The sequence below is a fragment of the Bubalus kerabau genome, chromosome 3, assembly GCF_029407905.1.
Source record: "Bubalus kerabau isolate K-KA32 ecotype Philippines breed swamp buffalo chromosome 3, PCC_UOA_SB_1v2, whole genome shotgun sequence".
In the NCBI taxonomy this organism is placed as follows: Eukaryota; Metazoa; Chordata; class Mammalia; order Artiodactyla; family Bovidae; genus Bubalus; species Bubalus kerabau.
This window is the reverse complement of record NC_073626.1, coordinates 91,448,320-91,473,549: the sequence shown is the minus strand read 5'-3', so window position 1 is coordinate 91,473,549 and position 25,230 is coordinate 91,448,320. Positions and strand designations below refer to the sequence as shown.

Sequence of the window (25,230 nt, the reverse complement as noted above, 5' to 3'; positions counted from 1 at the left end):
CTAGAGTGTATGATTGGGAGATGCAGAACAGTGAATAGGAAATTCAGTCTAGTTCACTGCATGCTCCATCTGTGATAAACAAAATGCTAGAAGCTTTGTAATTTTTTTCTTGTGCTTTCTTCAAAAAGCTGTTTGGAGATGTTAAGTATGGAAATGTGTGTGTCTTCTGGAAAATATAGTATTAAGTGCACAAAATCTAAACTAATTAAAGACAGAAAGTGAAGTCTCTCAGTCGTGTCCAACTCTTTGTGACCCCATGGACTGCAGCCTACCAGGGTCCTCTGTCCATGGGATTTTCCAGGCAAGAATACTGGAGTGGGCAGCCATTTCCTTCTCCAGGAGATCTTCCCAGCCCAGGGTTAGAACCCAGGTCTTCCACATTGTGGGCAGATGGTTTACCATCTGAGCCACCAGGGAAGCCCTAATTAAACTAATTAAAGGAGGCTGAAATACAAGTATCATTTCTCTGACTTCAACTTGCTGAAGACAGGGACAAAAAGGATTGTTATTACAGTTGTTAATCTACCATACTTCCAGTTTTGATGCCTTTTTAGATGTAGGATTTTCCAGAGCTACTTGAAAAATTGAAATCATTATGTACTGCCAGGGAGCAGCCCCAGCTGATCCAGGGTATTCGAAGGAGAGATGGCATAGGCGACCTATTTATTTATAAATATTTATCAAAGATATAAAGAGTAATACAATGAGGATAGCTCAGTAGGAAAATTCAGTGGAGAAAAGAGGCTGAGTAGCTTGGTTTACACGGGAGACCAATAAAACTTCAAGACAAGAAGTTTGCACCACTTATGTAGGCCGCAGGCGTCCTTCCGTTCTCCCGAAGGAGAGGAGACACTGAGGCCTCCCCGGTCGGATCTTAGAAGCCCAGGCATAATTAGCAAGCATGGCGGGTTCCGCGCTCCAGATGGAGACTCAGCCAGAATTTGAGAGAGAGAGCGACATGGGGAGACCAAGTTTCGGTGAACAAGGCCCACATTTTATTTTCCAAAGTAGTTTTTATACCTTAAGTTATGCATAGAGGATAATGGGGGAAGGGGTGGAGTCATGCAAGGACAGCAGTTCCTGGTTCTAATCGAAGCCAGGCTTTCAAACTTATCATATGCAAAAGTTCAGGTGATTGACATCATCTTCTGGCCAGGAGGCCTGTTAACATTTTAAGAAACTTATTTTTCTCTAAAGGTGATTATTCCAAAGTCAGGCACCAGCCTCCAAAAAAGCATTGGACAAAGCTGCATTCCTATAGGGCAAAGGTGAGGTGGGCTCAATCAAGAAAAGAATTAACTCAAGGGTCCAAGGTTACAAACATTGAGGCTACTACTTACATTTCTATACACCCATTATATCAATCAATACACTGCCAAGGACACAGTAGGTAAGGAGTATGGAGACTTAGCAGCAAACATTGGCCCAATAAGTGAAAAACCCTTCACCAATACAATTTCTAATCAATCTTTTAACTACTCAAAGGAATCTGTGTTTAGACAGTTTAGAACATCTCCTGCCTCTCACAGTTGGGAGGCTCTGAACAATCACATGTGGCCGGAAAAACCTATTCAGGCAGGCTAGAGGATTTCCAAAGGAGTTTGTAGGTTGAAACACTGTCACACCCAGGAATTATTAACTGGAGCTGTAAGCTAACTCTATTTTCAGAGAGAGGTAGTGGGGGACAGCCCCCTGTAAAGTCAGAGGTGTAGGTGAAAGCACAAAGCAGAAAGTAGGCAGACTCTGGTTTTGGGGGTAGATGCTCGAGAATTTCCAGGGGGACTCCTGAGGCTCGATCCCACCTTTGCGTGTGCTGAGCCTCCTTCCTTATGACCTTTGTCATGGGTGGAGTGCCTCACGCTGGCTCCCGGCAGTGATAGAATTCTAGTTGAGCTATTCCAGATCCTGAAAGATGGTGCTGTGGAAAGTGCTGCACTCAATATGCAATATGCACTCAATATGCAATATGCCGGCTCCTGGCAACGTACATTATTACTTAAACCAGTATTATTAAAAGTGACTTCAAGCATTTATAAGATCAGTGTTTTTGATAATACTCCAAATCAAAACTGTCAGCTTTCCTTCTTTACCTGTGCTTTTAGGAAAGCATCTTCTAGATTAATATCTATATTGAACTGGACATATTTTAGGCAAATTGTTGTATGTCTCAGATGGGGAGTTGATCCTCCCAGCCACAGTACCAATGTGTACCATATACCATGTCTATTTCCACATAAATGTTCATGAGACAAGCATGAAAAATATAATTAAAGTTCACACCTGGCCTGGAGCAGGTTGAGTTCTTTTTCTGGAAAACCATTATATTCCTTCATTCAGAAATGATGTTTTCCAAGAAATTGTTACCCAACTTAACAGCCAAAACACAACTCCATGCCTAATTTTGTTGGAAGGAGCCTTTATTGAAGAGAACTTTAATTTTTCTGTACTATTTTCTTTAAAGTACTTAATGTTTTTCTTTTAATACACTGACATTATTGGAAAAGCTGAGAGAGCCCTATTTTAATTGTGAAGGATGGAGCAGTACCTCTTTCTAGCTTTATTTGCTCATTAATAGTAATTATTATCTTGTGGGATTTCCCAAAGCATATTCCTCAGAATGTTAATAGGTGGCCCTGAAAACAATTGCGGGTCAGATAAGTGTGAGATACTGAGATAGATGAGATTAAACAGGTTCATTTACTTTGAGATTTCTCAGTCTTTAAATGCTCTATGCCACTGCTTCTGAATCTTGAACTTGTGTACAAAACACTGGTGATGTTATTCACATGAGGATGATTCAGTAGGTCTGGGGTGAGGCCTGAAATTGTGCGTTTCTTCTAAGCGCTAAAGGGCTGCCAGTATAGCTGGCCCACAGGTCTCACTTTAAATAACAATGTTTTTAGGAATCTTCAAGAGGAAGCATTTCCCACACTTATAGTTTGCAACGTTGGAAACATTGTTTCTGATGTACTAGAAGTAGTCCATGGAGCATATTTTGTAATTTTTAATTTTAATTTGAATCTTTCAAATTACAAATAAATTTATAATTTAAAAATAAGTCTGATATAACACTTCTGAGATATCTAATACAGAACTTGTAGGTTATTATCAGCTAGAAAGCCTGGTGTAAATCACAAGACACTCAGAAGTCATTTAAAGAGTCCATGTTAAAAAAAAAAAATCACTGTCGTAAACTAAAAAGACAAATACTGCATAAGATAACTGGTTGTTAGTAGACTGTATACTTCTTTTAAAAATAGATCTTATAAATGTTATTAAATACCCAAGTCCTAAACAATTTTACTGTTTTTATTGCCTCTGGTTATTCACTTATAAATTACCATATTTCTGAATCCCCATATGTGCTGTGCTACTGGTTTTATTAGTCTTTAATCTTTAATACTAGCATTTGATATGAAAAACTAATGATAAAAACAAATTTTTGTTTAAACAGCTTTAGATTTGATATGGCTTGCCATACCCTTAATTGCATATATTATAAAACAAGAGTCTAGGGACGATTTTGAGAAATCTATTAAACCTGAAGCAAATTTTTACATACAAAAGCTTAATAAAATGAATGCATTATAGCTAGGCTTCTCCCTACCTGTGTCCTTCTGTTGCACCTAGTATTCAGTTCAGTTGCTCAGTTGTGTCCGACTCTTTGCAACCCCATTTGACCGTAACACACAGGCCTCCCTGTTCATCACCAACTCCCGGGGTTCACCCAAACTCCTGTCCATCGAGTCAGTGATGCCATCCAACCATCTCATCCTCTGTCGTCCCCTTCTCCTGCCTTCAATCTTTCCCAGCATCAGGGTCTTTTAAAATGAGTCAGCTCTTCACATCACATGGCCAAAGTATTGGCGTTTCAGCTTCAACATCAGTCCTTCCAATGAACATTCAGGACTGATCTCCTTTAGAATGGACTGGTTGGATCTCCTTGCAGTCCAAGGGACTCTTAAGAGTCTTCTCCAACACCACAGTTCAAAAGCATCAATTCTTCGGCACTCAGCTTTCTTCACAGTCCAACTCTCAACCATAGCCTTGACTAGATGGACGTTTGTCGGCAAAGCAGCATCTCTGCTTTTTAATACACTGTCTAGGTTGGTCATAACTTTCTTTTCAGGGAGTAGGAGTCTTTTAATTGCATGGGTGCAATCACCATCTGCTGTGATTTTCAGTTCAGTTGCTCAGTCGTGTCCGACTCCTTGTGACCCCATGAATCACAGCACGCCAGGCCTCCCTGTTCATCACCAACTCCTGGAGTTCACTCAGACTCATGTCCGTCAAGTCAGTGATGCCATCCAGCCATCTTATCCTCTGTCGTCCTCTTCTCCTCCTGCCCCCAATCCCTCCCAGCATCAGAGTCTTTTCCAATGAGTCAACTCTTCGCATGAGGTGGCCAAAGTACTGGAGTTTCAGCTTCAGCATCATTCCCTCCAAAGAAATCCCAGGGCTGATCTCCTTCAGAATGGACTGGTTGGATCTCCTTGCAGTCCAAGGGATTCTCAAGAGTCTTCTCCAACACCACAGTTCAAAAGCATCAATTCTTTCGGCACTCAGCCTTGTTCACAGTCCAACTCTCCCATCCATACACGACCACAGGAAAAACCATAGCCTTGACTAGACGGACCTTTGTTGGCAAAGTAATGTCTCTGCTTTTGAATATGCTGTCTAGGTTGGTCACAACTTTCCTTCCAAGGAGTAAGTGTCTTTTAATTTCATGGCTGCAGTCACCATCTGCAGTGATTTTGGAGCCCAAAAAAATAAAGTCTGACACTGTTTCCACTGTTTCCCCATCTATTTCCCAAGAAGTGATGGGACCGGATGCCATGATCTTTGTTTTCTGAGTGCTGAGCTTTAAGCCAACTTTCTCACTCTCCACTTTCACTTTCATCAAGAGGCTTTTGAGTTCCTCTTCACTTTCTGCCATAAGGGTGGTGTCATCTGCATATCTGAGGTTATTGATACTTCTCCCAGCAATCTTGATTCCAGCTTCTGTTTCTTCCAGTCCAGCGTTTCTCATGATGTACTCTGCATATAAGTTAAATAAGCAGGGTGATAATATACAGCCTTGACGTACTCCTTTTCCTATTTGGAACCAGTCTGTTGTTCCATGTCCAGTTCTAACTGTTGCTTCCTGCTGTGATTTTGGAGCCCCCCAAATAAAGTCTGCCACTGTTTCCACTGTTTGCCCATCTATTTGGCATGAAGTGATGGGACTGGATGCCATGATCTTAGTTTTCTGAATGTTGAGCTTTAAGCCAACTTTTTCACTCTCCTCTTCACTTTTCACTTTTTCACTGTGCTTTCACTGTACCTAGTATAGTGTCCTTATTTATACATGCTATTGAAGCCCTTCTTTAAGCTTCCTGTGTTTGAGCTCTTAGTACCCCATTTATCTTGAGATGTATTTTATTTTGGATGTTTATTTACCTTGTCTTTCCATTTAGGCTATAAATTGAATAGGAGGTCTTACTCATCTTTATATTTTCAGTTACACCTAGTTTATAGTATCTTATTTAGTAAGTCAAAGAGCAATAATGTATTAAATAAACTATATCTTAGAAGACAATTCAGCATGTAAAATTTAATTTTTTAATCTTATAATACTTTAAAAATAACACTGATAAGTTAAAATTTCCCCCTGTATCCTCATTTCTTGTCTTGATGGTTGTATCAGTTAGTATCACTTACCATGTAACAAGTCATCTGAAATCTCAATGGCTCAAACAACAGTTTTTAAATTTCTCCTAATTCTAGATTGTTAAGGAGGTTCTGCTAGTCTAACCTAGTGGCATTGTCTCCCTCTTGATCATCTGATTATGGCCCAGGTCTAAGAATCCCAAGATCCTCTGACTTTGAGCTCCCTCACCTACTGCTCCAGCCACTCATCAGGCTTGTGTGTGTGTGGTTTGGTTGCTTCTGGTTATTTTGCCATAGGTCTGCAACCATTATTTTTCTAATATATTGGCATACTGAAGGCGTTTTTTGAATTTTTAGACTGGCTAATTTTCTTATCCTAAAAAAGAGAAAATGCCTTTTCCATTATTTCATGGTGTTGTGAGTTGGAAAATAGCAGAAATGTATGCTCATCTCACCTGTCAATCCAGTCATCCCCACTCAGAGTTACATTCTTACCCTGTTGGTTATCCCCATCCTATCTTTTTTATACCCTTTAACATGTCAGACAGCTATGTGCTTTAAGGGATCCCAAATCCTAAAACAACAAACAATAACAAAACAAACTGAATCTTATCAGTTCAGTTCAGTTCAGTCGCTCAGTCGTGTCCGACTCTTTGCAACCCCATGAATTGCAGCACGCCAGGCCTCCCTGTCCATCACCAACTCCCAGAGTTCTCTCAGACTCATGTCCATCGAGTCGGTGATGCCATCCAGCCATCTCATCCTCTGTCGTCCCCTTCTCCTCCCGCCCCCAATCCCTCCCAGCATCAGAGTCTTTTCCAGTGAGTCAGCTCTTCGCGTGAGGTGGCCAAAGTAGTGGAGTTTCAGCTTTAGCATCATTCCTTCCAAAGAACACCCAGGACTGATCTCCTTCAGAATGGACTGGTTGGATCTCCTTGCAGTCCAAGGGACTCTCAAGAGTCTTCTCCAACACCACAGTTCAAAAGCATCAATTCTTCAGCGCTCAGCCTTCTTCACAGTCCAACTCTCACATCCATACATCACCACTGGAAAAACCATAGCCTTGACTAGACGGACCTTTGTTGGCAAAGTAATGTCTCTGCTTTTGAATATGCTATCTAGGTTGGTCATAACTTTCCTTCGAAGGAGTAAGCGTCTTTTAATTTCATGGCTGCATTCACCATCTGCAGTGATTTTGGAGCCCCCCAAAATAAAGTCTGACACTGTTTCCACTGTTTCCCCATCTATTTGCCATGAAGTGGTGGGACCGGATGCCATGATCTTAGTTTTCTGAATGTTGAGCTTTAAGCCAACTTTTTCACTCTCCTCTTTCACTTTCATCAAGAGGCTTTTGAGTTCCTCTTCACTTTCTGCCATAAGGGTGGTGTCATCTGCATATCTGAGGTTATTGATATTTCTCCCAGCAATCTTGATTCCAGCTTGTGTTTATTCCAGTCCAGCATTTCTCATGATGTACTCTGCATATAAGTTAAATAAGCAGGGTGACAATAGACAGCCTTGACGTACTCTTTTTCCTATTTGGAACCAGTCTGTTGTTCCATGTCCAGTTCTAACTGTTGCTTCCTGACCTGCATATAGGTTTCTCAAGAGGCAGGTCAGGTGGTCTGGTATTCCCATCTCTTAAAAGAATTTTCCACAGTTTATTGTGATTCACACAGTCAACGGCTTTGGCATAGTCAATAAAGCAGAAATAGATGTTTTTCTGGAACTCTCTTGCTTTTTCAATGATCCAGCGGATGTTGGCAATTTGATCTCTGGTTCCTCTGCCTTTTCTAAAACCAGCTTGTATTTTCCAAAGAAGATTTCCTTTTTTTTTTTGCTCTCTGTAAGAAATGTTTGTTTAGAAGGATTGAAAATACCAAAGTGCAGTCTATGTTTATCCAATATAGAAAGAAGAAGAATCTTTAGTTTTTATTAACAGTTTTACAGGATTTACCTGTCATGACAGGTAAATGTCATGACAGTGTCAGTACTCCACCTGACTCTGGGAGCACCATTTACGCAGCACACAGCGTAAGCGGCCATCTCAAGGTGTGAGTCGTGCTATTAATACTCAAGTTTACTTATGCAAAAGAATGGAGAAAAAATACAGAATCCAGTGTATTTCACTGGATAAGAGAAAATAAAGTGTATTATTATACTTTGACAAAAATTATCAGTAAGGCGAGTAGAAATGGGTAAATAGAGGAAAATCCACTATCTAGTTGATCTTCTATCTCATTAGGTTAGTGGAGATGATTTTGTGGGTTAGTGTCATCTGTGATAAAAGGGGGTTGTAGTTGAGTCTTAAGTTATTCCTGTATATTACATCCACAGCCTGCAAAGAAAGCCTTTTATAATCACACTAGAATGTACTTGACCTGCAACCTGAACAGAAAATTTCTTGTTAATTTGTGAGTTCACTATGAGAAACACACACTATGTTATACCAACAGTTTTATGTAAAAATTTGTCTTCAATAGAGGTATTAGTGAAAACACATAACAGTTCATAGCTTTCCAAAAAGTATTTCACAAGGCTCAAAAGAATGCTGTCCAACAGAATTATAAAAAGTAATGAAATAAAATGAAGTAATAAAAAAGTAATGAAAGGCTGGAATAACATGAGAACACAGTTGTAAGAGTTGATTTCAAACTCTTCTGAGCTTTTTGTGTAGCTAAACAGAAACAGTCAGCAGTAAGACTTCCAGTCACCATCATTCTCTCAGGAAAAACCCAGTGTCCTGGCCTTCAGGTGCCTTTTTACAGAGAGGTGTGATGTGGTAGACAACACTCTGAAAACCCCTGAAGAGCATTCACATCAGTTCAGAACATAGATGTTGTCATATCTTTGTCTCTGCCTCCAGATTCAGAGAACTTTGTCTCCTATTTCTGACACACACCCGGTGCAGGATTCCTTCTGTACCTTCCCTGCTACTTGATCTTCTGAACTGTGGTTAAAGACCTCCAGCGATGGGGAATATACCACCTCTGGGGGTTTAGTTCTTGAAATTGTGGATGTCTGGCTCTTTTACTCTGAAAGGAAAGACCTTCCTGAGCTTGCCCTCATAGCGCCAACCTTTAATTTTACAATATAAATATAATGAAACATAACTGTTAGCCAGATTTGATTCAGAGTATAAAGACAGTAGTAATTTAGGTTAATACAAGTTTGGTACAAAACCATTAGTTTTTGGTCTAGCTCTTGGGACCAAAAATTCTGACCTTGTTTGTGCTTGGCAGTCCTGAAGAGATTCATAGACCTTTGCTTGTCTGCATGGTCCTTTTCTTGTTCAGGTTAGATTTTTCTCTTCCTGTTCCGTCAAGTGTTCTTCCTGTGTTCTCAGCTAAGCTTCAAGCTCATCATTAATTTTGTCCTTGTGCCTGGAAATAAATGGTGGAATCCTTTCACCATCCTACGCATCCTCTCGAATGAATACATTTGTGTCCATTCCTGTTAATGTGCCACCCATCACTGAAAGTGGACATGGACCTGAAGAAGAGGTATACATTCCCTTGTCCCTTTCTTTCTATCACCTTAAATGCTGATATCGATACAACATGGCATCACCTTGGCTTTGTGGAAGCCTCTTTTCATTCTTGATTCACTCATTGTGCTCTTGAACCTTAGGTGATTATGGTGAAGATCGCTCAGTCATGTCTGACTCTTTGCGACCCCCATGGACTGTAGCCTACCAGGGTCCTCTGTCCATAGGATTTTCCAGGTAATAGTACTGGAGTGGATTGCCATTTCCTTCTCCAGGGAACTTCCTGACCCAGGGATTGAACCTGGGTCTCCCACATTATAGACAGATGCTTAACCATCTGAGCCACCAGGGAAGTCCAAGTGCCTACTAAATCTTTCCCCTGTGTGCTGCTGAGTTAACCCTAAGTACAAGATCCTTGTTTATGCTTGGTGTTTTTGTTTTTTTTACATTTCATTAGAAGCAACTCATTATTGCAGTGTATCAGCGATTTTTATATTTGAATTTCATCACCTGGTAAATTCAGTATTCTTACTCATTGAAGAATTTGAGCATGCCCTGTATATTACATTATTTTATATACATTACATTATGTATATATTATTATTACATTGTGGTTAAAGTTTTTGGTTAGGGCTGGGCCAGGATCAGAGTTCTCTAGCATTACATTAGAAACCTCTGTAGTTTGATATATTTTGTTCCGCTTTTTACAGAATGTCAGAGGCAGCAGTTATCCTTGTGCCAGCCCTATTTCTATGCTGATTATAATACCATGGGGGACTTCTAACATCATCATGCCTCAATGAGTCTAGACACACTGCACTTCCGTGGTTACAGTGCCAAAGAGAAATTAGATGAGCTTAACATGACTTTTCTTTGGCGTGCCCCTTTTTGGTTCTCACAGTCATCTCTTGGATAAAATCCTTGTAAGAATCTCACCCAACATCTATGTCTAGCTCTCTAGTTTGTAACATGAAGAGAGTCTACTTTCTTCTTTCCAAAAACAGCAATGGCATTTTCCTGTTTCCAGTTTTCTGGCACCTTTTCCATTCTCTGATTTTTCAAAGAGCCAGAATGGTCCAGCAACTTATTTGTAAGTGTACCCAGGTCCCTAAAATGTAATTGCCCAGATCGGGCCAGTTGAGATAATTGAGGGAAGCACAAAGCTTAATTTCTCACAGTCTCTTTGCCATATAAGTAGTCATTGCTTTTTTGCTTTGCTAATGGGGAGAAGTAATAATATTCTGTAACTTTAGTCTTAGCTTGATTCCTTCCAGCTCCTAAAATTGTTAGGAGACCTATGTAAATGAACAGATTACTTTACTAGGTGTATAGCTTGTCAGTAGTATGGCATCCCTTCTTTGCCCCATCTTGGTGATGGTGTTTAGGGACTGTTCAGAGATGAGGTGTAGAGAAATGTCTCACCCTCAGTTAAGCCTGGGTACCCTGGTCATCATCGTCTATCCCCTGAGTGTTGGTGATTGCCTGCAGTGTCTCCTAGTTTTGAGGAATCTGAGAGTAGAAATCATGCCTACCTATGCAAGTCTCCTCTCTTGCTGAATAATAGTTTCTTTTTCATCACCTCTTCCTGTTGATTTCAGCGTTGTTACTCCATCACTTGTCTCTTGCCTCTGTCTTGGTCTGACTCATATTTTGCTGCCTTAGCTAGATGATGAGCCATTAATGGTCAGTGACCTTTCTTTATGCCCGTACCCTGGTATCATCCTGCATGTTGTTACATGGGCAAAGTGGTATTCAGAAGATGTTCATCTGATACCATAGATCTGGACAGTCATCAGAAAATAAACATCATGAAATTAAGTGTGGTGCACTCACAGTGACGTAATGCGTTACAACAGTATTTTTCAGTATCTTTCTTTAAATAGCAAGGATCCTCCTATTTTTAGTCAAGAGTAATTACTTCCCCAGTGATGTTTCTTTCTTTCCCAAATTCTCTTTGTTCACTGAAAATTTGCTTCTCTTTTTCTTATACATTGGTTATTTCAGGGTATTATACTCTTGACATTTAAAATTTTTGTTTCTTGGCATTATTTGTTTCACTGTTGCATAGTAACATTTTTGTTCTTTGCAACCATCTGCTTATTTTAAGGTGTGTAGTTTTTTGATGGCATAGAATATTTTCATATCTTTACCAGCCTTAAGTGCAAGTCTAGGATTGTTATGTGTGGCTTTTTTTTTTTTTATAGACCTTAAATCTTATCTATAATGAGCACTGGCTAAATACAGAAATGCATTATTTTATCCAGTTAATAATACTTTCCCCTGGAGAAGGGAATGGCAACCCACTTCAGTACTCTTGCCTGGAGAATCTCATGGACTGAGGAGCCTGGTAGGCTACAGTCCATGGGGTAGCAAAGAATCAGACACAACTGAGCAACTAACAACAACAATGATATTTGAGAGCACTATTCTATATATCAATATTAACATACCTACTAAAAAATAAAGATTGTCATAAAAATCATCCCATGGTGTTGTGGGAAGAATTAGTAAGCTCTTTTTGTAAGTGAGGAAGTGGTGGCTCATGTTCAAGGCACTTAGGTTATGATCCTTTACTTTACTTTACTTTACCCACATACTTTAAGCCTGGAGGTCCTCCTCCCACTTGAACTGGAGGTCCTCCTTTTTGCAGTTGAGGCTGCACTTAGCCTGGGGCTCCACAGAAACTGACAACAAAGAATTTACCTCTAGAGCAACCATGAGAACTCCTCATGGAGAGCCCCATTAGGGGAAAATACACATACTCATCAGACCCATTTTCCATTTCTGCCCATTAATGTGGCAGCAGTAAAGCAACATTGACAGCACCCTGGAACCTAACCCCAGCTTCCCCAGTGTGCAAGTCAGGAGAGTGAGGAAGGAGGTGGAGGCTCGGGTGATATGTTCATCTTCCCTTGTCTTACAGATTATGAGTTTGGAAATAAACAGCAAGCTGATATTGACATTTGAGGGAATGGGGACCTTCTCCCCTGTCCCCCCACCCCAGATCATCCTACAGAAATGAACATTGTTGAAGTTGAAAAGAAATCAAAATATGAGAGTAGAGTCATTTTTAGGAGAAAACTATGAAGAATGTCAAAAATAGCACTTGCGGTCTGAAATACAAGTACAGAGTAATGTATTAAGCAAATAAGGTCTCAGGAGCACCATAGCACTTGCGGTCAGATTTGCCTAATGACTGTTATGAGACATGGAAGAGACAGTCAGTCCTCATTCATGTATTCATTTATTTGGCCAAGATTAGTTGGATATTATATATGCCAGGCTCTAGGCTGGTCTTATGGTATGATAAACTCTATTCTGGAGGAGACAGACAGAGAGACAGACAGGTCAACAAGTTATTAGAATATTTACAACATTTTATGTGGGTACCTCTTCCCAATCTTTTTCAAATTTATATAAAAATCCATATCAAATCAGTAAGTTTCCCAGCAAACACACCACTCTCAGTCTGTGTTATGTAGGAGAGGCACCTGTTCACTCGGCAAGAACCCGTTTCTGTCACAGTCGATGATCCTGAGAAATCAGTTCTCGTCCAGCGCCATCGCCACAGTCATTGTCATCTTGGCATCGACAGATTCCTCTAAGGAAACCAAGCGAGCTGTAATGCTCCACCAGCAGTCTTGACTTTTTCAAATACCACAGAATTTCGCCTAGACTTTCAAGCCTTTTGTAAGTTTTACTTTCCCTTTTCTTCTCATGCATAAGCCTCTTCTGCAATTGTAAAGCGTTTACAGTTGTAGGTGTCTTCTTACTCGAGTACTTCTTTGAAAACTGACCCTTACAGCAGTCTAGCGTATTTGTTACTATTTTGTTCATGATAAGGTAATCCTATTTACTTAATGGTGAACTGTTTAGAAAATTCAGCAATTTTATAGCATCTTACAGCTTTATTTCTCCTTGGTGTATTTTTGCATCCTCTTCCTTAACACTTTCCACATCATTTTTAGACTATGATTTTGTTTAAATATTTTCTCAGTGTTTTTTATTGTCATTATTATTCTATTGTTACTTTTTAGTGTTTGGTAGTACTAGTTCTACTTTGACCCTGGGTGTTGCCTTTTAGACATCATATAGCTGTATGGCGTTGTGATCATGGTGTGTTGAAGTCTGTGGTAGTTCCTGGGAACCCTGCGTAAGCACGCAGCCCCTGCCTGTTCCTGCACAAGAGCAGATGAAAGTGTTAACCCTTTGCCTGCTTGGTTGCAGGAGGAATGCCAGCTCCTGAACAGGCCTCATTGGTGGAGGAGGGGCAACCACAGAGCCGCCAGGAAGCTGCCTCCACTGGCCCCGGCATGGAGCCCGAGACCACAGCCACCACTATTCTAGCTTCTGTGAAGGAGCAGGTACATCTTCCGATTTTAGACTTTGCAATTAATTATTTCTTCATTGCCTTTAAAAATTAATCTTTGGATGTGTTTTCAATTTGTCTAACGTCCTTGACGCCTTCACGTTTTCTAATTATAAGGTGTTTACATCCCTGAGTACATTGGGATGACTGGCAGGTAGAGCCGCTCCAGGTGCCAGTCAGAATCGGAACATGCAGGATACTTGTGCGTCTGCAAGTAAGGACAATATCAGTGGTGATCGGTGTCTCTGTCTCGCTCACCTTGCAGAGTGTGTGCATGCACGCCCAGCTTTGTAAAGCGTGTTTCACATCGCTGACTTTTCTGTCAGGACTCTGGCAACTTGAGGCCTGTGATAGCCTTAGATCTGTTGAACGTTTTAACATAGGTATTACATAGGGTTGTCTCCGTGCTTTTTTGGATTAAAGGTTCTATTTGTTGTGTTTGTCTTAATCAGAGTATACTCATCTTGTGAGCTACTGTTCTAAAACTTGTCACACTGTGCCAGTTTGCTTAAATGTCATGTTTATGTTGATTTTTTAAAGGCACTTAATACTGTTATCCTTCAGATCCAGGTAGCCTTCTAAATTAGATTTTGATCTGGTGGGCTTAGAGAAAGTTTAACTGCATAAGATTTAGAAGCTTAATAAAAGTGAATGTCAGTGTAAACCTCCAGGGAGACTTGTCTTTTCTGCCCTCCTCCCTCAAAAAACACACAAACAACCAAAAAGTATATGCCCTCTGTGAGGGTTATTTTGTTGGAGATAATCTAATAGTGAAATTGTCTTTTTAAATCTTATGATTTAAAATACTAGTCTTTTTTTTTTCTCAAGAGATACAAGCTTAAATGTTGTATGTAGGCCGGAATTCTTTGAAAAATCAGTGTCAACAACTCCCATGACTAATGATGACAAAGAGTGAAAGGGTATTTAAAACTTCCTTATTTTATTTTTTGCTGTAACTTAAAGATGGGTGTGTATATAAAAGATTGCTCTAAAACTAGGAGATGTGTCTTGCCATTAGAGCTGTATTTTCAAGAAAAAATGATTTCACAACTTATCCTAGTAGCAAGATGTCAAAATATTTTTCATTCATTACAGAAATTTGAAGTTTTTAAACATTTCACAAACTAGGAATTTGGGAAGACACAAGGAAATTAGAGTCAGTACTATTTTCATTTTCTCCCAAACTATAGATTATCTATCACCTTTAGGGAGGAAAAAAAGGACTCTTTCTTCTTAGTTGCTGAGATCTGACCCAAGGAGCTGTAAAATGAGAAGGCTCTGATTTATTTGTGACTCTTAGTGTATACTGCATTTTGGTGAAATATGACAGTAAATTTATCAAAGTACCCAGAACTAACTTAAAACCAGAAACTGTGCTCAGTAAGCATAACAGTAGGAACCTTCGTGTCTGTATCTTTAAACTAGATAACGCTGCATATAGAAGAGATTGGAAACCTATCAGAATTTTTGCCCTATAATTCCTTAATGGCCTCAAATGACTTCAAAATTTTATCTTTTGGCAATGAATAGTATTTTGAATGCATGTTTTGTGAGAGAAAGCAAAAAGAGTTCTGGTTTCTTGGGTTAGGCAAAAAATATACAGATATTTGTTATTTAGTAGAATTATCATGTGTCTCCCACTTTAGTTAGTGGGAAGATACACTTCTATTCTTGTTCTTAAGAATTTGAGTCCATTATTATACATTCACAGTTTTCATTCTTAATTTCTTTTAAGATTGTCAGTGCTCATTACTCGGTGCGTCCATCATTCAACCCAAGACACCATATCTATCTCTTGTTCCAAGATACTTGCCTGATTTTAAATAGCTAACTCTAGTTCCCATAGGATTTGTGTGGTACAAAGCAAGATACTCAAATTTCTCTGTAATTAGAGTAAAAATTTCTTAGACTTTCCTGAAATATGTCACTTGCCTTTGTCTGCCAAATGAGACAGAGCACAGAAAAGTTAGCTGAGAATAAGAAAACTAATTACTGTTTACCTTATATATTTGATTCTAAAATACTAGTCAGAATGTCACATTTGTAGTTGTGTTAGACTCAAATAAAATAATTAATTTTAGATTATGTCCTTAGTCATGTATTGTATCAAAGAGCAGTATTACTGGGTAGGATATACAATTATAGGGGGGAAAAAGGTGCCTTATTTTCATAGGCTTGGAGTGATGGGATCAGGTCCGCTGATCTCAGAGAACAGACCTTGTTTGATGGTGGATGTGTCTCAGAATGAATGTTTTGTTGGGATACAGAGACTCCTTCAGTGCGAGGGGGCGATGGCTGGATTCCCATCATGGCTCCACTACTTACTGTGTCATCTTGGCAAGATTGTTAACCTCTCTCTGCCTCAGTTTCTCATTTGTAGAATGAAGATAGTAATAGTTATTGAAACATTAAATTAACCTATGTAAAGTTTTTATACTCCCTTACACTTAGTAAATGCTCATAGTAAAGGCTAATATTACTATTATCATCATCATCATCTCTACTTAAGAAGAAAATGCCCTCCCTAAGAGAAGCTGGTGGTTCTGCTTTTAAATATGTGCCTGTTGGGACTGAGAAACTTCTTCCAGGCCACTGATATGAAGACAAAAAAACTTTTTTGAATACGAGCCATGTTTATGCTGTGACAGTATATACTTCAACATGGCATTAACATTCCAAAACTTCACCATGTTGATCTCACCAATTAAAACAGCTTTATGTATTTATTATAAGAAGTAGAATAGTGAAAATAAATTTTATTAACATGCTGACATAGTACAAACCCAAACATCATGTCAAAGCACTTGGTTTAAGAATTAGAAAGTAATATCTTTTAACATGCACCTGAATTTTGAGAGGAAGAATCTGGGTTCTTATAGATTATATCCAAGCCACTACCTTACCTCATGTGAGTTCCCCCTGGACATTTCATGATAACTAGTAGGGAAGAAAATGACAGGCAACCAGTAGCCATCTTGTTAACAAATCATTAGTCTGTTAATACCTGAAATTGGATTTAGGGAGTCATGGGAACACTGAAATCTTCCTCTACTGGGCCTCTCTTTGCTTCAGATCCTCCCATGCCAGAAGCTGTTCCTTTTTCTTGACAAAATACAGAGATTCATATTCTCTCTCTTTTATGAAGCTATGACCTTTCATGTTGATGTCAGTCCCATAGATGCATACATGTACCTTTATAGAAAAAGTCCTTGCTTTTTTGCAGAAAGAAGGAACTCACTTCTGTTCAAGTGCTACCTCTTTCATGAAGCCAACCATGAAGTTCACCCCAGCCTGAAGTCAACTCTCTGCTGATCTTTCTTAGCACTTTATACCACTGCTCTGACTCATCACATGCTCCTTTGGATGATATAATTAAAAGCTACCTGAGGATGAAAATGAAAGTTACTTAGTCATGTCCGACTCTTTGCAACCCCATGAACTGTACAGTCCATGGAATTCTCCAGGCCAGAATACTAGAGTGGGTAGCCTTTCCCTTCTCCAGGGGATCTTCCCAACCCAGGGATCAAACCCAGGTCTCCTGCACTGCAGGCAGACTCTTTACCATCTGAGCCACCAGGGAAGCCCAAAGGGCTTGAATATACTAGAGCTGCATGAATGACTGTTGAAAGAGGAAGTAAATAAATAACGCTATCAGATCACTTTGTCACCAACTGGCTATTCTGTAAGGATAATGGAATCTGTTGCCACATTCATAGAAACATTACTAAGCAAGAGAATCTCAAGACAGCACCTAGAAAACTAGTTACTCAGCTGTACATTCTTATCTTTAAGACAATTTGAGTTGCACTGTATCCATATTGATCTAGAAATTAAATCTGATCTCTGCGTGGAACAGACTTACATTTTATTTCACATGGATGGTCAAATAATGGCGTAAGTCTTTTAAAAACATGAAAGAAATTTATGTTTCATCTTCTATCTGTCCAACTTAGCTGCAAATGAAGTGTAGGGAATGAAAGGATGCGGTTTATCTTGGTGATGTCACAAAATATCCACCATCATCATGTAAACCAAGTAATCGCAAAAGAAATGTCTTCCAGTTAAGGATCATCTTTCAAGAGAAGGAAAAAGTCAGCCCATGGGATTAGCAAAGTAATGTTATCCTTGGACTCCAGTCTAAAAGTACAGAAAGTGTCAGTTGAACTTAAGCCACCAGTTGGCTGTTGGATTTATACAATCAGGATCATCATTTGGCAGTTTCTACTGTTTAGTTCAACTCCTGCTGAGAATACAGGATTCCCAAAGTGAATGTAGATGTTGGAAACTATTTTGTATCCTGATAGTTTTCAGGCTTACCCAGGAATGACCTAGTGCCTAGCTTATATGTGGTCAGGTAAAGAAATATGGCCAAATGCAGTGCCCTCAGAGAACCTTGCCACTTCCTGTAAAAATCATAGACTAAACTGATTCATCCTTGAAATGGACAGCATGCCTTTGGATGGAAAGGAATTGGAATCTGGTAAGACATTGACTCATTCAGAAACTCACTGCCATCCCTGCAACTTAGAAGTGTCAGCATGCTAACGTCACAGGCTCAGGGAAGCAGTGAGCCAGGAGCCAGGAGCAGACTCTTATTATCAATGGGGGAGTATATTGAACTTTTATAATTGGTAGAATCTCATACTAGATGTAGAAGTACTCTAAAAAATCATATGGCCAGTCCTGAATAGCGTTAAATATTTTCCATAGCTCTGTTTAAGGTGCAAGTAGATTTACATTCTGTAAAATCACACATGTAATATTTATTACACTCTTTCATCTTCTGTCATAAAGTTTCTTGAATAATTGAGATCTCTATTTGAACTTGGCCTGACTCCCTAGGTGCTCTAACTTCCATTGTTCTCCCACAAACCACACCCTCTTATTTTGGGTTTATGATTTAAGAAGTTTGGAATCCAGGTTTAAGATTGAGTTCAATCCAGATAGCATGAAATGGTAAGCAAAGAATAGATTTGGTAAAACGTGCTAATATTATGTGTACTTCTCTTACTCTGGTGAAGTCCTAAGTGAGGTATTGGGTATACTTTTGTTATCTTGTTATCTTTGATGAGTGAAAATTGAAATATTCTTCATTTGTGAGGCTTTCAAAGAGAATAATACCACCTTTAAAGATAATATTTTCTGACTTTGTGAAAATTACAATTCTGCCTTCATGTGTTCATATTAACTTAAGTGATATTTAAATATCAAAGAGTGAAATGAGAGTCATTATAGAGATCCTTAATTTTTTGAAGATTAAAAAGGAAATTTAGATCCCAACTGTGTTCTATTGGTATTACTTCATTTTTACATGGATGTGTTAGCTTCAGTAATTACACACCCTTTCCTGTATGGCAGAATGCCCAGAACTGAACAAATTCCAGGACAATTATTTACTTTATTTCTCTGAAACTGAAACAACTCAACTGCTGTACACCTGCTTTTGCAACTTCCTTTTATTTGGCCCCTAGATTTATTTACAATGAAATAGTTCTCCCTGACACACCTCAGCCCCATGCAGCAGACAGAATTTTTACTTCAGCTGTAAACAAGCATAGTTTGTAGCCTAGCTAAAAGCATTGTACTGTAAGTTCAACACTGAAAACTTCACACTTTCCCATTTAGTAACTTAGTAATTTTTTCTCTTGGTAACTGAACTATCTTGGCAATTGTAATTATGTAATATAGGAACGTCTTCTGTGCCTGAACTGCAATCATCAAACACAAGGTAAGATTGGATCTTTTCTTAGTGACTTCTGTGGGATCATCAAATTTTACGGCTTTTACTCTTTAATATTATGGAATTAAGGTTCAGAGTGGGGTCAAGTGGTAGATGTCTTGCGACACTCTTTGGCCTGGATTCAAGAATTCTGAATGCTAATAATTGGTTCTTAGGAGATCAGTCCTCTTAAATTGCATATGACACAGTGAAAATTTAACATTTCTCTTCCATGTGTTAATGATATAGCGTAACCCCAGTTCGAGTATCTCTGTGGTTAAATAATACAAAAGAGTATAGTTAACAGGTTTATTTATTCATATATTTGAGTGTACAAAAAAAAACAAAAAAAAAACTGTCCTTAGATTGCCAAGTTAGCTAACAACAACAGGTAAATTGTTACATCTGCCCATGTTTTCCAGTAGTCTGATAAATGATCAGCTGGACCTGTGAGCACAGTTCCCAAGTCTTTCTGTCTGAGGCATACATTTTGAGTAACTGATTTTTTGTTCTATTTGATTCCCTTGGAGACATCTTTTTAGATGTATTGACACAATAGGTGGTTGTTTTGTTTTACTTTGTTTTGTTTGATGAGCTCTTAACTTACAGGAGTTTCAACAGCTTCTGTCTGGCTCTTTATCCACAGCTGAATTACACTTGCAGACATGGAATACATAGTAAAAGACCCCCCAAATATTTATTGGGTAAATGAACTAAGAATGTAAAAATGCTCGCTATCCCACTGTAGTTCATTTACACTTGCTTTTAACTAGGTAAATATAGTAAAGCCTATATATATATATAAAGCATATATATATATATATATATATATATATATATATATAAAGCCTACTGTGAGCAAAGACTGTCCAGGAAAGAGATGGAAGGGATGGTCAGGAGACCTATAAAGGTGGTCTGTTTAATACAATTTCTGCCCTAAGAAGAATACAGAGTTACAAACCATATTGTATATTTTTATTTGTGGTAATTGGCACATAATGAATATTCATTCATTGGAACCACAAAACCCAAGAATTTGTTCCCTTTTTTTAATCAGGCTATATATATATATATTGTATTATGCCAGGTTTATGTAAATTTGTTAACTTAGGCATTATTATTATTACTATTATTAACTATTAGGCAAAATTATTTAATTTTTACCATTGAATTAGCTGTACCTTTTGTTTACATTTGAAAGTAATAGAATATTTTTTCTTTATTAACAGTTAAAGTCAACCTTGCCTTTGCATATTTAAAATGATAATTTCCTTTTCAATTGAATAACTCAGTTCACAATTCCTGTTCAGAGTTAAATTATGAATATATGGAATAATTTTTCCCCTGTACATGCAAACTTTATGATATTAAATGTGAAATGAGTGACTGCTGAGTTGGTGAGATTAAATGGATGACAGGATCATTCAGCATTAAATTCTTTGTGCCACTTGATTGTTTTTCTTTGCAGAATCACTTCTGGAGAGAAAATTATTTCAGAAGCATAGTTTTTTCCTGCAGGTATAACCTTGAAGTCATTCCACAGCTATTGCAGAACAGTCTGTCTTCATGTTTGTGTTCTTCATATCTAAATTGTAGTTTTGTCACTTTTGCCGAAAGGGGTCCATTCGGTGTTACTGTGTCTGTTTTTATTTTATGTGTGTATTCTTTCCAAAGTGATCAGATCTGCTTGTACCTCAGCAAAGTAATTTAGGCTTTGAGTATTTTGTTCTAGGCACTCCTAAGAAAAATCATTTAAAACATAAAGTTGATTTCAAGTAGTGCAAAGACAAATTTGTGTCTTAGCTTATAGAATCTTAATAGTTTTTATGCACTGAAACCTTCATAATATAGAGATTTAAAATAACAGAAAAATTCTGCAAGCAAATTGAAAGAACACATTATTGAAACATAAAGATAAATCATGTTATAAAATTAAATTCCATATAAATCATATTTCAGGTATGAAAATGGCTATCATAAATTGGAAGACAGTTTCTTTAATTTATCTATTTTTTAATTGAAGGATAGTTGCTTTACAGAATTTTGTTGTTTTTCGTCAAACATCACCATGAATCAATCATAAGTATACATATGTGCCCTCCCTCTTGAATCTCCCTCCCATCTCTCCCCACATCCCACTGCTCTAGGTTGATACAGAGCCCCTTTTTCAGTTCCCTGCAAATGAGCAAATTCTCATTGGCTCTGTATTTTATATATAGTAATGTAAGTTTCCATGTTGCTCTTTCCATACATCTCACCCTCTGCTTCCCCCACCACCTACCCCCCTGCCTAAACCCAAGTCCATAAGTCTATTCTCTATGTCTGTTTCTCCATTGCCCTGAAAATAAATTCTTTGGTACCATCTTTCTGGATTCCATATATATGTGTTAGTATACAATATTTATCTTTCTCTTTCTTACCTCACTCTGTGTAATAGGCTCTAGGTTCATCCACCTCATTAGCACTGACTCAAATGTGTTCCTTTTTATGGCTGAGTAATATTCCATTGTAGATATGTACCACACTTTCTTTATCCATTCATCTGTTGATGGGCATCTAGTTTGCTTCCATGTTTTAGCTGCAGTGAATAGTGCTGCAGTGAACATTGGGGTACATGTGTCTTTTTCAATTTTGATTTCCTCAGGGTATATGCCTAGGAGTAGGATTTCTGGGTCATATGGTGTTTTTATTCCTAGTTTTTTAATGAATCTCCATACTGTCTTCCATGGTGGCTGTGTCAATTTACATTCCCACCAACAGTGCAAGATGGTTGCACTGTTCTTCACACCCTTTTCCTCACACCCTCTCCAGCATTTATTGTTTGTAGACTTTTTGATGATGGCCATTCTGACTGGTGTGAAGTGATATCTCATTGTAGTTTTGATATGAATTTCTCTAATAATGAACGATGTTGGGCATCTTTTCATGTGTTTGTTAGTCATCTGTATGTCTTCTTTGGATAAAGGTCTGTTTAGGTCTTTTTCCTGCTTTTTAATTGGGCTGTTTGTTTTTCTAGTATTGACTTGTATGTGCTGCTTGTATATTTTGGAAATCCTTTGTCAGTTGTTTCATTTGTTAGTATTGTCTCCCATTCTGAGGGTTGTCTTTTCACCTGTTTATAGTTTCCTTTGCTGTGCAGAAGTTTTGCAAGTTTAATTAGATCCCACTTGTTTATTTATTTATTTATTTGTTTTCCATTACTCTAGGAGGTGGGTCATAGAGGATCTTGCTTTGATTTGTGTCATTGAGTGTTCTGCTTATGTTTTTACTCTGAGAGTTCTATAGTTTCTGGTCTTACATCTAGGTCTTCAATCCATTTTGCATTTATATTTGTGTGTGGTGTTAGGAAGTATTCAAATTTCATTCTTTTACATGTAGCTGTCCAGTTTTCCCAGTACCACTTATTGAAGAGGCTATTTTGCCCCATTGTATATTCTTGCCTCCTTTGTCAAAAATAAGGTACCCATAGGTGTGTGGGTTTATTTCTGGGCTCTCTAACTTGTTCCATTGATCTATATTTCTGTTTTTGTGCCATACTGTCTTGATAACTGTAGCTTTGTAATATAATCTAAAGTAAAGAAGGTTGATTCCTCCAGCCCCATTCTTCTTTCTCAAGACTGTTTTGGCTATTTGAGGTATTTTGTGTTTCCATATGAGTTGTGAAATTTTTTTGTTCTACCTCTGTGAAAAATGCCAGGTAGTTTAATAGGGATTGCATTGAATCTGCAGATTGCATTTGTAGTATAGTCATTTTCATAATATTAATTCTTCCAACCCAGGAACATGAACTATCTCTCCAACTGTTTATGTTGTCTTTGACTTCTTTCATCAGTATCATAGTTTTTCTGTATACAGTTCTTTTGTCTCCTTCAGTAGGTTTCTTCCTAGATATTTCTATTCTTTTTGTTGCAGTGGTGAATGGGATTGATTCCTTAACTTCTCTTTCTGATTTTTCATTGTTAGTATATAGGAATGCAAGTGATTTCTTTGTATTGATTTTGTATCCTGCAAGTTTGCTAAATTCACTGATTAGCTCTAGTAATTTTCTGATAGTATTTTTAGGGTTTTCTGTGCATAATATCATGTCATCTGCAAACAATGAGAGCTTTACTACTACTTTTCTGATCTGATTTCTTTTATTTTTCTTCTTCTCTGATTGCCTTAGCTAGGATTTCCAAAACTATGTTGAATAATAGTGGTTGAAAGTGGACACTCTTGTCTTGTTCCTGATCTTAGAGGAAATGCTTTCATGTTTTCACCATTGAGAGATGGTTTTCTTAGAATTTAAATCTTTTGGCTTTTGAAGGAAAATTTAATTTTCCTTTCAAAATTGGAGTTCTAGGCATTTCAAATTTGAATTTCAATTTGTATGCATTTACATGTGAAAATTCCTATAAACCAGCATGATATCAGAATAACATTAATTATGTGGTATTATCTCCTCTAATATTCATATATCCAATTAATACATTTTCCTAAAATCATTGCTAAAGCCTAAATCAAGATAAAGGCCTTCAGCCACTACATATATGGCCTTCTAATCTGTTCTGGTGGAATCAGTCCTTACACTTTCCTCAGCATTCTGTTTTCCTTTAGAAATTCCTTTCTATTAAAAGTTGACATAAACCATAATTTTTCCCCTTTGCAAAATATTTTCATAAATTGTTTTATTAATAAAAGAGTAAACATGTCTTGCCCAAGTGTAGAATAAATTGGCACCTTTTTTCACTCATGACCTTATCTACCTTCTATGTTTCTTGCTTAAAAGAGACAGTTGTTGGAAGAGGGCAAGCTTACTGGATTTTCCCCATTGTCCCAGTTTTCTCAGTTGTTTCTTAGAAAGATGAATATTGGTTTTTTTCTTATAATATAAGCAGTTAACAGCAGGATCTTGATTTTTTTTTTTTTTTTTTAGTTAGCAAAGTATAATGAAAATGTGAATTGTTATTAAATTATTTTGTGGAAAAATACATCTTAGTAATTGCTGCTGTTGACATTATTCCCAGCTGATTAGAAGATTTGATGGTCTGTAGGTAGGAATATGAAACTTATATAGGTATGGATACTGAACAGAATGCTGTTTCACTTAATTTATTTGATCTGCACTATAGAATAGGGAAAACATTTTTATTCATGCAGAACTTTTATTTAATTTGATTTTTTTTTTAATATCATACCCTTTAAAAATGTCTCTTGATTTCCCATTGAAAACTATGAAGACACCCACCCTATTGTCAGAGTTGGAGAGGAGTTCTACTATAAGGACAGTAGAACAAAATTGAGAAGAATGGTTAGCAGATCATTTATGTTAGATCTGCCCTCGTAAGTACGGAGACCCTACATTGCTTTATGTGGCTTCCCTGCTTTTCAGTGCGGTCAAATTGCTGTCTCTTCTCTTTCTGCCACCATCATCACCACTACTACCACAGGAAACAAGCCAAAAATTTTAGAAAAGATCTTATCACTGTTAGTGAGATATAAAAGGCAATAAACTCTGTGGAATAGAAATCCATTAGGAAACTAATACCTAACAATTATTATTACTTAAACTGTGTGCCAGGCATTGTGCTAAGTGCTTTACGTGAAGGATTTCCTCTGTTATTTATCAAACCTTTATGAGTTGTGAAAATCTGTCAGGTTTTTTTGGCCACTGAACATATCCAAATTTCTCTTTCTTTGCATTTTTCCACCTGAATAGACTGAGAAAATATATAGCCTAGTAAGTTGTTCCAGTAAATTGTTTTTAATCTTTAAATTAGCCAGGATGTTTTCAGTTGCTTGTAACTAAAAACCTAGAATCATACAGATAGTTATTATTATTACTGCTGTTTACAGATGGGAAAATTGAAATTCTGGTAAAGTTGAGTAATGTGTCCAAGCTTATGCAGTTAATCAGTAGGAAATCTAGTATTCATATCCAGGCAGTTATACTCTAGAGATGCATAGTAAATAATTAACATCTATAGTGGAGATAATAAAGGAAAAATAGATACAGAAGGAAATTGA

At 37.8% G+C, this 25,230-nt stretch overlaps 1 protein-coding gene across 14 annotated transcripts in view; it reads left to right on the top strand.

Moving 5' to 3' along the window:
• Positions 1 to 25,230, top strand: part of PKP4 (plakophilin 4) — a 259,721-nt gene that overhangs the window by 58,752 nt on the left and 175,739 nt on the right. For all 14 annotated transcript variants that reach the window (XM_055572503.1, XM_055572499.1, XM_055572498.1 and 11 more), the window contains one exon: positions 13,364 to 13,500. In XM_055572503.1, coding sequence (XP_055428478.1) covers positions 13,364 to 13,500 — 137 coding nt within the window. The remainder of the gene's footprint in view (positions 1 to 13,363; positions 13,501 to 25,230) is intronic.